We start from the raw sequence: 17,795 nt of genomic DNA, 5'->3' as shown, positions 1-17,795 counted from the left end.
CTCTTGTGAGGGATTAACAGTCTTCTGCTGAAAGAAAGGTTGCTGGTACAGCCTCTGGTGCACACTGGCCATGAGGTTCAGTCGCTTGCCTAGAGCATCCAGCTGTTTCTACTATTACTACTACATTTTCTGGCCATGATGCGTTTGCAGCCATGACTCCAGCAGCCTTTTCTCATTTCTGATCCCTATCTTTATTAGCAGCATGAGTACAGCAAAGCAGATACTGGTTCTGGGGGATCTTTTTTGCCGTGTGAAGATCACTGTATGGTATAGACTTGATGATCACGACTTCAGCTCTGCAGGAGCACAGAGCCAGGCTGTACTGCTGCTGCTGCTGCTGCAAAGCAAGGTGTCCCAGGTCCAGCCACAGGTCTCAGCTGACTTGGCTGGGATCCCTTCTGGTTATGACAGAGTTTGACTCTCCCTAAGCAGCAGAGCAAAGGCATGGAAGTAGACCATTGCAAATTCTTTCAGCTGGCACAAAGTGCTATCATAAACTGCCTTTGTGCTCTGTTAATTTAGTGGTATCATTTATTAGGAAAGATCTTGTCTTTTCAGGGGCTCAAGGGGTATTCAAAGGAGGAAAATATATTAGTGGAATGAAGAAACTGCTGCTTTGTTTAGAGAGACTCCAGAGATGATGCCATGAGGCGTATGGGTCATGCCCTGTGACCATGCAGGCAGAGCTTACTCTGGGCTTTCCCTTGTTCTTTGCTGTCTCCCTCTTTCTCCCACACCCTCATTTTGCAGCAAAGATTCCAAATACATTGGCCATCTTGGCTGGCAACCACAAGCGTTTCTTGAATGAGCCAACCATCTCCCTGGCAACAAGGCAGGCTGTGACAATAACAAGTGCTTTCCTCTCTGTTTCATGTTTCCCACCTCTCAAGAAATGCCCTGCCCTTTATTTGTTCCCCACCCCTCAGGAACACAAATAATGGCTACTGAAATGTGCCTTGTAGAAGGACCAAGAGGGAGGTGTGTGAGAAAGATGGCTGCAGCCTTAATGGAAAAGTGACAGACCTTTATGAAGGGCAGGCTGAAATATTTGTCCTGGACTCTTACTTGGGTAATTTGTACTGGGTCTGACACAGTACAGCAAATATGATTATATGTGACCTGTGGCTATTGCAAGAAGACATTGTCTGCAGCTGGATATCCAGACAAATGCTGACACCAGGTAAAAAATGGCATGTCTAGTGCCACCTCTTTATTCCACTTTCCCTTTTCTTGCACTCCACCCTGCTCTTCTACAAAGCAGCCCTAAGTTCCCATCACTTACAACAGCAGACCAGCAAGGATGCTGCATCCTCAGTCAAGCAGCACAAGCCCAGGAATCCTGTGTCCATCCCCTAGATCCCCCAGGTAGCTAAGGGAGGCTTCCTACCAGCACAGCAGTGCCTGATTAACCTCACCTGCCCTCCCTGAAGTTATTAGCAGCCTTTTTGCATTTCTGAGAAATCTTGGGTTGGGGACTCACAGTAGGAGCCAGCTGGTCTAAACAGATACCTGACTCAAATCAAATAGCACAATATCTTGAGCTGACAAGTACAAAAAGCCAGATATGCAGAGCAGATCTTATGAAAGAGAGATCCTCCCCCACACTGCTCCCCTCCAGCGCCTGGAAGGCAGCAGGTGACAGCGGCTGTGACTTTGCTCCTGCCACTGCCAAGCAAGAACAAGAGGAAGAGGGCAGCTCCTAAATTCCCCTTTTGGCATGTGCAGAGGGGAAGGGGCTGGCGGCACCAGGTTTCTACAAGCACCTCTCTGTTCAGAAGCAGATTTGACACGGACCTCTTTGCCAGCCGCCCCGGGTGGGCTGTTCAATTACACTACAGAAGGGCTTTTTTCAAGGCTACTAGCCAGTATTTTAAAATGTCCCAGCACATCTTTGTGTGGCTCACAGTTCAGGAGTTGCAGACCATACATAGCAGAAGTCACCACAGACACATTTTTCTACAAAGTCTGAAAGAAAAAAAAATCCCAGTAGAAATATTTTAACATTTCAGCAGCTTTTTAGTTTTCCCGTTCATAGCTGAAGCAGAGACATGTCCAGGCTCACATTGGGGAAAATGTGAAGATCACTGCCTGCCACCTCTGGACCCCAAGTGCTAAACCTGTGACCTCTCACCTCAAACACTTGGATCTGAGCCATGCAACTGATATTTGCATTCTCTGTTGAGTACTTTCTGAACAATTTCACTCTGTTTTTGTCTGGTTTATGAAAATATGAGCATGCTCTATAGCTGCTTTCATACCAGCCTGCACAGGGCAGGATGCCCATTGTAGCCTGGGACCAATCCAACCTGAAGACACCTCCCCAGGCCCCCCAGCCTGGCTGCAGCTCTGGCATTTCACCAAAGTGGGATTGCAAGTCTGCATTTCCAAGTGGGTTCTGGGGTCAGCATTAACCCACAGAGGAAGAGACCTTATGCTTCCTCTGGCTGGGGTTTCTGAAGCCGGACTTCAGAACCAGATTTTCAGACAGAGATATGAAAATCCATCCTTACCCTGCCCTTCCTGCTTGATCCTTTCCAAACACTTGGACTGACTTCTAGATCCCTGGTTTCAAACCTCCATTTCCCATTTCCTCTGCCTGAGTACACTGAAATGGAATCAGTGAGGATCTTGTTTTATTAATACATTTGCACTTTAGAGGACCATTTAATCCACAGGCTACATGTTACAGCCTGACTCTTTCCTGCCTGCTAATCTGATTATCAAGGTAAGGACTGAGCAGTGCCCTACAGACCAGCTGGAGAGTCCTGAGCAGGCAGGCGAGACTAAGCCTCAGCCTCTCTTCCTGTGTGTAACCCCTTGTCTTGTCAGGGATCCAGACCCAGGGCAGTGGTGGCCCTGGAGATGAGCAACACCCACAGATGCCCCTTCTCCTGCAGCTGGCTCCTGTCCCCTCACTGACTGCTCCTTTTCTGCCTGCCCTCTTGTAACAGGTGAAGGATTTGTGCCTTTGCAATTGCACAGCTTTTCTGGAATTTCAGCCTGGCCTGCCATGCTGTGCACGGGGATAATGTGCTGTGAGCTGGCAGGATGTGCTCCTGCCTCCCCTGCTGAAGGTCACGAAACAAGGACCTGGGTGCTGCCCACAGGCCATGAACCTTTCGTGAGCTGGGCAAAGCTGCAAGGAAACCCACTGCCCTGGACAAGGAGCACACAGAAAAGTGAAATCTGACACTTAGGCTGTTTTGTTCTCGACCTGGGGACAAGTCCTTATCAGCAGAGAGGTCAGCAAGACCTGGAGCATATGCTTTCTGTGATTTATTTTGTCTTTTTAGGTCCTATTTCCGACACTGATCTCGCTTTGACCACCAAAAGCAAGGGGGTTTAGTCTTCCCCCAGTCTTTTCACTTCTATTAGACTAAATACTGGAGGTACAATAATGGGCAAGAGAAAAATGAGAACAGCGAGAGGATTTGGTTATTTTCTTGTCAATAACAACATGCATTTATTAAGTAGGGGAGGGCTTTTTTTGCTTTGATCATGGTCAAGGTACCATTTGGAAGGGATATGGGTGCAGATTCATCTCCCAGAAAGTGGGATGGGAGAAGCAATAATAGCCAAGTGGTCTCTGGGGAAAGCCTGTCCTAGGCCCAAGTCCCCTCCCTCCCTGCTGCTGAATCAGGCTGGATCAGCCACAGCCTTGGCTCCCCTTCCTGAACTCCCTTCTCTTGGGGGCTTAAGTGATGAGTAGGGGAAAATCCTCCACTAAAAGATTTGCATTGGAAACCCTTGGCTGAGGAATGACTTTTAAAATAGAAAAGCTTTGCCTGAAAAGGGATGAACCATGCAGCATAATACTCAACAAATCGCCTGTTTAATGGCCTCTCTTTTTAGCAGCTGTGCATTAATAACAAAAGCAGGGCAGCAGAAGCCATGTGCTTCTTTGTAAGATTAAAATAAATACTATTTCATACTAATACCAGCAACTTTCTGTGCCTAAGAGAAAGGAGCAAGTGGAAGATCACAGCCTGAGAGACTAGGTTTCCTTGCCTCAGTTTCCCTTTTCCTCTTGGTTTCTTTTTCCTTTGTCTGCTGCCGGATGAAGAAATATTTCTGCCATCTATGAAGGGAACAGATACACTGGACCACCCTCCCAGACAGTGGTTTGGTTTATAGTGGTTTGTGGCAGGCTTGTCTCACACAGTCAGCATGACACCATTTGAAGACAGGAGTAGTTCCTCCAGAACTACATCTTAGGGGAAACAAGGCTGGAGAGAACTTAATCAAACTTACTTTTTACTTTGCAAAGCATCATACAAGATCTTTACTGCCATAAAGCATAAATTGAAACAACAGTGGTTCACACTCAACATAAGGAGAAACTTTTCATCATGGGGACTGTAAGAGCAGTGGAGCAGGGTGCCCAAAGAGGGTGTGAAGTCTCCATCCTTGAATGATTTCAGACCCAACTAGGTAGATCCCTGAGCAACCTGGTTTGACCTTAGACTTTACCTGAGCAGGGGTTGGGCTTGACACCTCCTGAGCTCCTCTCCAGCCTGAGTTATTGTACGACCCTAGGAACATTTGGCATCTTTTCCACAGGAATATGAACGGACACAACGTTTTGTTCAGCTCAGAACTCCACCTCTCGTTCCTGGCAGTCCTGATAACAGCTCTCTCTCCTCCTCCACCCCCTGTACTGTGCCAGGCCTGGCACTAAAGCACTGATGAGTTTTTCCTCCTCAAATTAGGACTTTAGGTGTTTAAAAAAAAAAATTTAAAAAATTACATTTTAAAGCTGTCTGCCACAGACTGTTTATCAGACATGGAGAATGAGTTGTTTCTGTTTTGCTAGGCATAGGTTTTAGCTGAGTGAGATACGTTGCCTTGCTGAGAGCTGAGTCACTGAGTAATCAACAGATTAATGCATTCAGTTTGAAACCATCAGCATTAGTTCTCGGCAAGCTCACAAGAACTCCATTATGGCATCATCTCCACATTTGGGATGGAAATGCCTCCAGGATTTAGAGTTCCTACGGGAAAATCCCTGGATGCAAAGAAATCAAAGTACCTCTTTGTGATTGGGAGAAATAAGGTATCTTCTCATACAGTAACACCAGAGCAGGATTTGGCATCCCTTCTAGTGAATGCTTTTATTATCAACACTCAGATAAAGAGTTTGGAGTATGTTGTACATCTGTCATTTGATAGCTACCCAAAAATAGTCATGACAAACTCACTGGCATATAGTACTTTGCCTTTACCAGGTCTTTAATTTGAAATTATTTTATTTCCAGTGAAGTAGTTTTACCTTCTCTGGGATTGCAACATGCAAAAAGGGTGGTTTTGACTCCACTCTAGGGTTCTGAGTTCCTCTGTGTGGGCTTGGTCTGAGCCAGAAATGCAAGACAGAGGCTGGCAGGGGCACCTCACAGAGGAGCCACTGTTTAAAAATAGGGAGCTGGTGAAAGTAATCACAGACTAGCAACTGTAAAAGGACAGGCTGGCCTAGGTGTGTGGTACAAGAAGGCTGCCAAGGATCACATAGCTGTTCTGATAAGACAGATGCCAATGCTGCTGCCTAAGAGCCTGTCCATACCAACCTTGCTGAAGTAATGCATCGCTTTGTTTGCAACTGAAATTGCTGTCTGAGTACACTTAAATGGGGGATGTGTGAGTAGAAGCCAGTCAAGCCCCAGTGAAGTTAATCCTAAAAGCTTTCTACATTAGCAGGCTGGTGGAAGGGCTTTGAATGGCAGCAAGACTTCTCCCTGATCCATCAGTCCATGCAGCCTGTGTGTCCAGCACATGCACAGGAGACAGGACACAGGACACATGTTGTGACTGTTTTCTCAAATCTGTCAGTAGATCTGTCTAGGCTGTCCCTAGACAACAGATTATTTTTCTTCCCTGGCCTGACTAGTGCCAGATCATGAGAGATTGTGCCTTTTGTGACACAGTGGTCCCCAGGGCTACACTTCCCAGCCCAAGTGTACAAATGGCACATCATGTGCAATAGCGTCTCTGTTGTACAAAATGCATGTGCAGGAGGCAGTGATGTACATCTGTACATTACAGCAGTGATGTAAATGTCCCCTCCCTCCTTATCCCTCCAAGGCACTGAGATTGTGCAAGTGGTCTGGAGTGTCTGTACCCTGCAGTGGTGATTTGACTCACCCGTCGCTCCTTGTCTCCGTACTCGATGCCCAGGGTGTCCATGGCACGGACAATCGCTGCCAGGGACTGGATAGTGTTGCTGTAGACCACTGGCTTGTACTGCTTCACGTCTTCTCCAGAGAAGCCATCCTCATGGATGATCCTGAAGAAAATGCAAAGGACAAAAAACTCTTGAGAATGTAATTTCAGTGGGAGAGACATTTAAAAGACAGCTGTGCTCTTCTGAAGAGCACATCTGCTGGCTTGATTTGCTTAATTTAGTCAGCATTTCTTTTTAAACCTTTCTGGTTGTTCACCAGTAATGTGTCTGAGCCCAGTGCTGGAATTAGCATCCCTTTTGCTCTCTATCAAGAAGGTTTTGTGCACAGTTGGTGCATATGGTACCTCCTTCCCAAATGAACTGCAAATGCTGAAGCCTGGAGCATCTCGTGTTCACATGCTCAGCAGTCACAGGGGGGAGGCTTCCAGGTCCTACATTACCTTCCCAGTCAAGGTCTATGGAAATATGTTCAACGCGGACAAATGACCATCAGAGCAAATCTTAACCACTGGAACAAGTGATAGAAACCCTCTAGTTCTTGTCTAGTCCTTTTAGTAGTAGTAACTTCTCAGGTACCTTACAAAAGGAACCAGAGTTGAAATAGATGTGGGGACTCAGGCACAGAGAAGGGAAGTGTCTTAGTTATGAAGCACTTAAAGTACTTACCCTTCTCCCCCCTCCTTCTCTCTCCTTTAGAATAATTGCTGAGATTTTTTTTGCTTTCAAAGCATGTTATGTTATGTTCCTTCCCCAAACAAGGTGGGAATGTGACCCACAGTCCTACCAGCTCTGTGTGCTGGATGCTCTGTGCATTGGTCTCTATTAAACTATGCAAAGGAACTATTTGATGGAGCAAGTTATTGCAGTCCCTTGCTTAGGTCAAAGACTGACCCCTGTAATTTACTCATCTCTAAGTAACTCCAGAACTAAGTCTGGATGTGTCTCAAAAAACAACTAGGATTTTCAGAACTAACTGTGTTTGACAATAATTCTTCCCAGAGAAGACATAAGTTATGTCTTAAATGTTGGAAGAGAGGATGATCTGCTTAGCTAAAATGAAATCCTTGTTTGCTCATCCTCAGATGTCACTGGACAACAGAGGGTCCTTCAGTAACAGATCTGGTCTCTGATAAAACCTAGCACCCTTTCTGTAACAGGATTTTTGATTCCTTTTTTTTCTAAATCAGATACACAACATCAAAGGTCCTGACAAGTGCTGGCATCCCCTGGGAGAGAGGGAGCACTAGCTCACACTGTGAGCTTGCAATAGATCCAGTGCTGGGATGGAGAATGGGGCTGGATGCCAGCCCAGAGTTATTAACAGATGACTACACCAAGAACAAGGCTGCTAGAAACATGCTGACCAAAACAGAGATCTCCTTGCCCTGATGTGAAGCTCGCAGAAAGGTTTTCTAGCACAAGTGACTCTCTGCTGTCCCCACCTCAACCCTTGCTTACTCAACACTGAACACTGAGCTCCTGGGAGGAGCTGCTCAACAACCCCTGAGTCCTGCAAAAACATGACTACAAGCAAAGACAGCCTCAGACAGACAATAATTCAAATCAATTGATTTGAATCAATTGATTTGAATCCTGGTGATCAGGATATTTTTAAGCTACTGATCTGAGGCAGAGCCCTCTTCTTGGCTACCCTCTAGCAGAGCAGCACAACTCCAGGTGCTGGTGTGCTGGAAACAGCACAGGGGGCTGCTGGTTTCCCTCACCTAAGCTGAGGAGAACAGGGGTGGATGAAAATCTTTCTGACTTAGTAAATCCAGACTTGACAATTTACCCAAAAAATTTCAATAGCTTGTTTTGATTTTAATGGAGTTATGGGCAACAGCAGATCTTGCACTCTGTAGCTTTTATTTCCTGTGAATCCCGTGATTGTGGTGAGGTTTGGAACAATGGCATCTGAGTGATGGGAAGGAGGTGGGGCAGCAGAGCCATGTATCAGCACTGGTTCTCATGGATCATTTACTGTTACCCAGACAAGTTGCTGAATTTCTGGGAAATGTGTTCTTTGCCAAAAGGAGCAGTCAACACAAAGAGTTATGGGTGGCACAAGGCGAAAGGATCTGCATCAATTCTGTTTGAATTCAAGAGAGAATGTACAGCAGCTCTTCCTCCCAGCTCTGAGCATGACAGCACAAGGCACAGCTGGGCAGGGGTCCCATGGGAGGCAGGCAGGCAGTTCATGAAAGCATCACCAGGAATAATTCATTTTTTTCTGGATGGTTGGCTTGTGGCTGGATTTTGGGGTGAGCAAGATTAAATGCTGGGTTTTGAGCAACTAAGAGAAGGAAACATAAGGGGAGAGAAAGAAAGGGTGGGAACAGGCACAAGGGGCAGTGTAATGGCCTCAAGAGGATGCTGCTGAAATTTGTTTGGTCCAGCTGTTGGTCAGGATGGAGGAGATGGGAGTGATGCCCACAGCTTGGGCTGGATTTGTGTCTGGCTTTTACTGATAGGCATCAACTCAGGAATCCAGAAGGCAAAAAGAGAGCTGAACACCTATATGGGGAAAGAGGTGAGTTTTGGTTTCTGGTCCTCTTCAGAGTTTAAACCATTTTTAGCTTTGTGTCATGAAGTTGATTACTGACATTTTCAGTTCTAAATACTCCAAGCCAGTAAGTTCCCTATTGAGTAACAGGGATCCTTGTGCTGAAGGGGCAGAATTAAGGGATGGAGAGTGGCTCTGAGATCCCCCAGTGAACACAATTGTGGCTGGGCACCAGTGCTGCTGTCATTCAAACACAGAAGTAAAACTGGCACTTTTAAAGGGGGCAGAGAAAAAACACCCTGATTGTTCCTGTGAAATCTCTCTAGAAGGCAGCCATGGAGGCTGAAAGCAGCACTGTGGATGCCAGTATGGAAGTTCTGCTGTGGGAAGTACCTATAGATTAATCAATCATGCAGTGAGCACATTACCTAATATTTGAGTGAGCAAATCCCCCCTGACTCCTGTTCCAAAGCCTGCTAGGACACTGTGAACTGGTTTATTGTCCTTTATGCTTTTCACAAGTGTTTCTCCATTTGCTTGCCTGGCAGTGTGACGGCTCCAATCCTGTAGCAGCTTTTTCCACAGTGCTTTGGGAACGTTCATGCTGCCACTCACCTGTTTGGGATACACCTTTCTTCTCACCTGCTGTTGTGCTTTATTGTCTAGAGGACATTTAAAGCTCCAACACTACTCCTGGGAGGTATCTTGCTATAGGACATGGCTTGAGCCAGCTCCTGGTGCCACAACACACAAGAAGCAGTGTGGTCTGTGTGCAGTAGTGAGCTTGACCATTAAAAACATACAGATGTAGGAGCTAACAGAAGTGAGCAGTACACCAAGACTGTAAAGTCTTTACAGGTTTAGGCAGAATAGGCTACTACTTAATCAACCTGCAAATTATGGGAGCAGAGTGTTTTCAGCACCAAAAATGTGAAATCTCTGTTTTCTAAATGGCATATATTTTTCCCAGTGTCCGAATTACAAAGGAAAGTGCTGCAGGCAGGTTCCTCTTTGCCACACTAGAACTGGTTCTCTCCAGGGCAAAGGAAGAAAAGGGATTTAAGAGGATTCCCAGGGGCTGTAGAGGGGGGATAAAGTGCTGTAATTTAAAAAAGTGATTCTGAGCAATTAAAAAGCCATTTCATTCACCAAGTGACTAATAAAACACTGTGCTCTGAATGGAATGGTGAGAGACAACTGAAGCAACCTGATTGCCTAAGGTACCCATTAATGCCTGCTCCCCATCCCTCAGCTGCTAACAGCAGAACCCATATGTTGGCAGGTGGTGTTGTTGTACTCGTTTCAGAATGGCAGTAACAAGCAGGTATTTGCTGGAGAAAATGGTTGCACTGCAGATCAGATCTTCTGCCATCCCCCAGCAAGTCATTAATCCTGAAGAAGTGCCCAGTGCCTCAGCAATTATTGCTTAATTACAAAATAAATGAAATACTTGGAAACAGAGGGTGCTTTCTGCGTGGCAACTTGCTTTGGCTTGTGTTCAACAAAGCACTTACGTGCCTTCAGCCTTTCACTCCACAACCACTGCACCAAGAGGGCAAAGCCAGAGATGATTCTGTGCCTGTCCCTGCTGACACCACGGCCCCTGTGGCTGTGGGACAGTGCTCTGAGCAGAGCCCACCAGTGCACTGGGGCTGCAGCTCAGCTGGGGCTGATTCCAGCAAGGAGCCACTTTGCCCAGGTCACTCCTGAGGAAAATACTTGTCCATCATCCTGAAAACTTCCTGGAGCAGAGGCCACAGTCATTGTCATTCCCATCCATCAGTTCCAGCCAAGCTATTCTGGTGCTTTCTTTCCAGCCCTTCCAACCTGAGCCAGCTTTAGTCAACACACTGACACTGCCCTACACCTTCTCAAGCAGGTCCTCCTCTTCTTTTCTGAGACACAGTGCCCCAGACTAGACCCAGTCCTCACATCTCCAGTCTGCCAAGATCATTTGAAGCTGTGAGGTTTATCCTCTGATGTGCTGAAGCACCTCTATCAGCTCCATATCACTGCCAGGGGTAAGTAAAGATGTATTTCCACCCATTCTTCACTGATAAAAATTTAAAAAGAAATTGACACAGACCCCAGAGGATTCCTGGCTGACAGAGTCCTCTGCTCTGACCATAAGCCACTGATAACTGTATACTTTGGGAATGAGTTATGCTACTCACCCATTTTTGTGTAAGACCTGTAATGGGTTTATCTGCACTATTTTTCCAGGTCACTTTTTAAAAATCCAGTGGAACTCTGACAAACCCTTCATAAAATCTAGATATGGCACCCACTATTGCTCTCCTACTTCTGCTGAGAAATCAAATGAGACTAGTTTAACATGCCTAATTTTGTATAATCCATGCTGTATGTCACTCATCTCCCTTTTTATCTTCTAGGTGGTTGCAAATTACATGATTGATAGTTCAATTCTCTTGAAAGCTTCTAGAAGTTGACTGGTCTATAATTCTTACTCCTCTTTTCTCCCTCTATATTTAGAGAGAGGCACCCTGTTTACATTTTTTCCCTGTCTTCTGGTGCCTCACCTGCCCTGCAAGAGCTCTCAAGAAGTGTTTGTATTCCTGAGATGGCGCCTATAAGTATGCACTAAGAATTTCCTTAAATATGGCTGACCTGAAGGCATTTAGCCTTCCTAAATTTGTCCTTTCTGTGCCAGAAGGAGGGAGTGGCATGCTCAGCAGTGGGGATTTGTGGACACCCCCCTCTTGCTTCCAGTGCTCAGCAGCCTTCATCCTTTTCACAGCTTCACACTCAGGTTCTCATGCCCCAACTGACACAGCCTTGTCTCATCTCCTGCCCTTTGTCATCACTCCAAAACCTCAAGCCAATGCCTCTGAAATATTTCCTGCAAAATTCAGGGACCTTTGTGTGGCTTCAAACTGTCTGCATCACTGTGAAAGACATACTTATAAACTTCCAACTGCCTACCAGAAAAAATAAAACCCATACTGTTTCTGTTTTACCTAAGATGATTTACTTTTAATCAGCAAGATGTTTCCAGCTGAATGAAGTTTTCCCATATCAATGCACATCCCTACAATTACAGTGATTTATTTGAATAAAACCAGGCAAGAAATCACCAGGAGATTATTACACTCAAAGTGTATTGCAAGCAAATACCTTACAGATGAACGGTCTGGTTCCTATAAAAGCAGACCTGCTCCTCACCTTCACCTGGACAAATTAAGGAATTTAAAGGTCATTGCATGGCTTTCCTACAGATCCCTGTGCCTTGGCAAAGAGTTTCAGCTCTCAGGGCTCTGGGGCACTGAGCTGGTTGGGGCTGGCAGTGGCACCACCCTGGGTGGCACCTGCAGGTTCCCTCCAGCCCGGGTGGCTCTGAATCCCCAGCAGCATCTCCTTCCACCTCAGGAAAGCTCAGATCTGTGCAGAGTTCCAAGTCCACACGACACTGTGGGACAATGCAAAGGGTGTGAGATGATGCTGGTGGGTGTAAAATGCTGTGTAAAAAGGAGGGCCATGGCAGAAGGGAGGTGGCATTACAGGGACAAGAGAGAATTTGTCCACAGACACATTTTTGCTCAGGCTGTTGAGTCCCATCAGTACATTCATGTTTATGGTATAGACTGATCCAAGGTGGATTTTAGATGGGGAATCTTGGAACAAACACACATCACAAAATCTATTTTTGCTCAGCAAACCTTTCTGACTTTTATCCCCTCCCTTCTTCCCTCTTTTTTCTTTCAAAAATAATCTTTCCTGTCTCCTACCCAGAATCAGGCAGGTTATTCTGGTGGGGCTAGGCAGAGCTTGAGTTAAAAGAAAAAATCTAATTCTGAAGAAAACTCTGCAATCTTTAATATGTAGAGAGGAGGATGATCAAATTCTGATGGAAAATCTCCTGCTAATCAACTACTTTAAATTTATTTTTATCTTGATATGAGGTAAAAAACTTTGTTTACAGGGGAGTTATGAAGCTAAATTCCAGTGATTCTCTTCTCACTCATTTAATAGCCTGAAATGCGATTAAAAACTCCTGGATTATGTTAAACTAAATCAACACAGATGCCCATGACCTTGTGTTCAAAGACTGCAAAGGCACAGTTCAGACCTCCATGACAGGGTGCAAATCTCTCTAAACTCTCATTCTTCTTCCCCCCAGCTGTGCTAGGATGACATGTTGTACATCCTATTCCCACAAGAAATTCTCTGAGATGAAAATTAAGATGACTGTTTGCCTACATGCCCTTTTTTAAAAAAAAGAAAAACAACTTCCTTAGCCAGGGTCATCTAAAAACTGCAAATGGAGCTCGTTTTAAAAAGCATAATTTTTTCAACCTGGACTTTTAACACTGATCCAAGAAATACTGATGAAGGCCTGTGATAGACACCCAGCTGGGGAAAATCTCCTTTCTGGAGGAAGTACCTTGGGTCACTCAAAACTGAATTCTTACCACCAAAGTATTTCTTGCATGCAAAGATATTATTCTAACTAACCAGATGGTTCACGTTAAAAAATAAGCAAATCCATCAGGCGATTGAAATGCTGCCAAAATCTACAGCCCTGGAAATGGCCAAGCTTACCCAAATCAATTGCAGAAGTTTCACAGACCTGTACAAGGCAGAAGCATTCTTGCTCCTCTAAGGCACTTCAGTTTCTGCCTAATGCCTGTAAGTCCCTCTGTTGCCTTCATGGAGTCTCTTTAAAGCCAGCCATGTGCTGCTGCACCTTAACTGCTGGCCAGAAAGCTTGAAGATGATGTTATAAGAAACTCTCTTGTGTCTGCTCAGAATCAACATTGCTACCATCTTACTTTTGTCTGTAGACAAGTGGCTATTGAGCTAACAATGATTAGCTTCCAGACATGCAAGAGTCAGATACTGCATCTTCCCCAAAGCCTTTGATTTCAGATTGTTTTCAGGTGCATGAAATATTTGCAGAATACTCTTCATTTCCAGTATAACATAGCTCTAAACTAGAAACATGTACAGCACTCCGAACATGGTGCTGTGTTCCTGCAGCCCTGTGGCTGTTTGGAAGTAGCTCTTAGTTTTCTTTTAATTATTATTATTATTTTTTAATTGAGTTCTGCATCAATGCCTAATTTTGTCTTTGGGCTGTCTCGAGTGGTGATCCCTGCTTTGGTTGAATGCTGTAGCTGAGATGAGAGATGATTTCCTGGACTGCATGCTGAGGTTCCTGCTAAGTATCCTTCACTGGACTGGGGTGTTGGGTTGGCTTTGGCACCCCACATTTCGGATGACCTTCCCATCTCTGCAGTGTGAGGATTGTTTCAGCATTTACATTTTCAACAGGAAGCAGTGGAGTGAAATACTTTGTTTTTAAGTGTGTGTATAAAACAATTTCAAGAGCATAAACAGTCTACTGCATCCTGAAAGTAATTAATTAGTGTTGATGAATGAAAGACACCAGTTCTGATACTTCAAAAGAAGGCAAGGCTGTGCAGGGAGAGCAAAGCCAGCTACTGTGCTAGTACTCTACCCAACACAATAGGGAGGTAGTCATCCTTTGGAATTTAACACTACAAAGTCAGGAAAATCATAGAATTGTTTAGGTTGGAAAACACCTCAAAGATCATCAAATCCAACCCTTACCCTAGCACTGCCAACTCCACCCATGAACCAGGTCCCTAAGTGTCACATCTACATCTACACATCTTTTAAATGCATCCAGGAATGGTGACTGCCACTTCCCTGGGCAGCCTGTTCCAGTGCTTGACAACCCCTTCAATTCCCCTGAATTGCCAATCTAAACCTCTCCAGGTTCAACTTGAGGCCATTTCCTCTTGTCCCATGGCTTGCCTGTGACAATAAGCATTGCCCACACCAAGCCTGATTGTGCACAATCAACCATACCAGTGCTTTAACCCACCTGAGGCAACTGAACAAGTTTTTTTCCTGCAGAGATTTCTGGCCACTGGTCCCCAGAGGAGTTCTAGTACCCAGATGCACCATCTTGGTCCCAAGTGTTCATGTCCATAAATGAGCTCCTCCTTTCTTGGGAGCTGCTGGTTCTGGTGAGGGCCAGGCTATGGGCTAGCTGGGGAAGGAACACTGATGTACACAGGCACAGGATCTGACTCCCAGCATGGAGCTGCAGGGATTCAGTGCCCAGCTCAGTCCCCAGCCCAAACTCAGACCTTCCCCTACAGCACAGATAGGGGATGGCACTATAGGGGTATGGCCAGGGGAAGAAAAACCCAGCACACTAGCTAATACAGAAGCCACAGATAGACCCTCTTTTTCCTGCTCCAAATCAGTTTCTTCTGCTCCTGAGAGGCAGATCTGCCCAGATGGGAAGCAGAGGGTGGAAGCAGGGTACAGGCAGAGGCTACCCCTGACCCCCATGTCCTGCACAAAGCTGGGAGCAGCACAGACTTGGGTTTTATGCAATGTCAGGCCACTGGCATAGTTTGGTTTTACTGAAATTTGCAGTCAGTTAACTTTGATAATGTACCCTCTCCTGGGGCCTTTAATATTAAGATCAAATATTGAATACCCTACATGGACCTAATTAGTTTTAATATGCATCCTGCTCGGCTCAGTAAGAACAGCAAAGAAACACAGTCAAAAACAATTAGATCAGGACTTTTTTCGATTAAAAAAAGACAGCTGGACTACACGGATTCCTGCAGCAGCATTTGCATTAGATGAGATTGCATTTTTCTGTGGAAAAAGCCTTGGAGCCAAAAGGGTTTCAAATAGCACCAGAGGAGGCTGACAGCTGCATTCTTTGTTGTGCATTCCCAAATAATAATTCAGTGAAGGAAAAAGTGTTCCTGCTCCGAGTGACTTATTGTCTCATCCCATGCATGTGCTACATACTCAATCTACTTTGTCCACACTCTGCCTGAGACCAATGAGATCCCTCAGGGAAAAAAAATCCACTGGGCTGGTGATGACCCACATGAGAGAATTCTCATTAATTCCTCGGTAATGTTACATAAGGTCATTTTGTTGAATTAAAATTATTTGGATTAATCCTCTTAAATGTTCTCTTAGATGCAAGGGGGATCCAACTGCAGCTGGATCATCCCACAGCTGGTTCTAGAAAGTCAAAATAGTGTTTTAAAGCCCCATAATGGTTTTGTTAAATTCATCCCCTGAACAAGGACACAAAGCAGCTTTTTATGGCTTTTTTAGATCACTTACAACTTCTGTAAGCTGTCATTAACTATCATCAAAGCCTGAAAAACGAAGCAAATGGGTTCAATGTCAGTTTTACTGCCCAAACCTAAATAATATTTTTGGTTTCCCATCTGCCTCATCTGAAGTGTTTTGATAGCTGCAAGGTGACTTTGCCTTTCAAAACCTTTTCAGATGTTGCTCTCCATAACCAAATATTCTGTGGACAACAAAGGAAACAAGAGGCATGCACAGTCTCTTCATTGCCCCATGGACTTCATCCTCACAATCCACTACCACCACCAAAACCCACAATAAGAAGACAAACCCTGTGTATTTCACCCAGACATCAAGAATGAGTAGAATGTACCTGGTTCCTCACCCTAATGCAACAAACCTGGCTTCCAAAGCCCCTCCTTCCACTGAAATCCACTGGGATTCAGAATTCCTCTTCTGTGTCTAGAGCTGATCTTTGCACAGTTGACATATTTTTCTGTGTGTCCTGGTTGTATTAGTGCTCATTAGGAATTGTGTGCTGTCATGAAAACACTCAGCTAAAATAAAAAGATGCTTTAAAGCAGCTTTGCTTTTTTGGGATATCAAATCTAGCAGCAACTGTCTTTCTGAAGCAATAATTGATGTGTTTGATTAGGTCTGGTGGCAGATGGGGGTTTTTCAGTACTTTTGATGTTTCAACATGTTAAGCTGAGAAGGAATCAATTCTGGAAAGAGCGATTATGCCATTCCTTGTGTCCTGTCCATCTTCTCTGGCACGATTACAGCTCAGGGGCTCCATCTCTGAGCACTGTGCTTGCCACAAGCCCCTGGGTGTGCTGCCAAGCTGACATTAGCCTCCACTAATCTCAGCTCAGAGATTTTTGAGTCATGGTGTTCCCAGCTCTGCAATGTGCTGCCTTTCTGTTAGAGGATGTAATCAAGCACCACACCACACCCCACAGAGCACAGGCCAAGGGAGAGTATCTGGCTGCTGGGAAAAATCCCTGAAGACTGCAATGGATCCTCCATCACTGGAAAATTTTGCAGTCAAAATGAGGATGTCTGCTGTAGATGAGATACAAGTTGTGGATGGAGGAGCAGCAGTTTGGCCTCTGTCACTCCTGCTGCTGCAGGCAGCAGAAACCCCAACCTTGCCTGTCTAACTCTGCTATTTCTTACAATGGGACTGCAAAGTTTCTGCTGTCTGTGTTTACAGGAGCCCCATGGAAGTCTGCCTGCAGCTGAAGTGTGGCTCTGATACAGCAGGGGTAGGCACCTCCCCAAACAGGGGTGGTGAGAGCTTGCTTTGGGGCTCCTGTGCTCAGTAATGCCAGGTCATGGCTCTGAGCTCTCCCAGCCTGCCTGCTCAGGTCTGCTCACTGAGGCTTCCCAAGCTGAAGACTTTGAGCTGAAACCTGGCAGATACAGTATTTTAGGATTCTGCCCACACTGCTAATAAGATTTCACAGCAGGAAGGAGATGTGTTGCACTTGTGGTTAATTACATGCGTTTGGATATATTTGAATCATAACTTCTACACTTGTACTCAGAGAACAGGTTATCTGAAAGGAAGACAAATGCACAGCTTTTACAGCTTTTCCCTGACACCTGCCACAAGGCTGCAAATAACCCTTCAGTGGTTCTCAGATGCAGCTGATGTTGAGAAAATACCAGTGAGGGGACAAGGCCTTGGCTGGTCTGACTCAGCACATGCCCCCAGACATACCTTACCTGTAGCAATGGGGGAAGGCCCCACATCAGCTCTGAGTCTCCCACAAAAACTGCCGTGAGAAAGATGAAGGAACTGGTTTTTCCAGTCTTTTTCCAAGCTTTTCAGCCAACCTATTCCAACACAATACTGTTTGAAAGAGGATTTGAAGACCTTGGGCATCCTCAGTGTCTCATGGCATTTCCTGGCACAGAGGACACTTGCTCTGGTGTCCCTCTGTGTCCCTCTATTTCCTGTCTCTCTGAGCTGGGACAGACAGTCAGAGCTGT

The 17,795-nt window shown here is 45.4% G+C and overlaps 1 protein-coding gene across 2 annotated transcripts in view; it reads right to left on the bottom strand.

Moving 5' to 3' along the window:
- Positions 1-17,795, bottom strand: part of GNAO1 (G protein subunit alpha o1) — a 141,269-nt gene that overhangs the window by 86,002 nt on the left and 37,472 nt on the right. For both annotated transcript variants that reach the window (XM_036390521.2, XM_036390520.2), the window contains exon 3: positions 6,136-6,277. In XM_036390521.2, coding sequence (XP_036246414.1) covers positions 6,136-6,277 — 142 coding nt within the window. The remainder of the gene's footprint in view (positions 1-6,135; positions 6,278-17,795) is intronic.

Source organism: Molothrus ater, chromosome 12 (genome assembly GCF_012460135.2).
Source record: "Molothrus ater isolate BHLD 08-10-18 breed brown headed cowbird chromosome 12, BPBGC_Mater_1.1, whole genome shotgun sequence".
Classification (NCBI taxonomy): Eukaryota; Metazoa; Chordata; class Aves; order Passeriformes; family Icteridae; genus Molothrus; species Molothrus ater.
The sequence above is the reverse complement of the archived record's forward strand: the minus strand, read 5'-3'. Positions and strand labels throughout refer to the sequence as shown.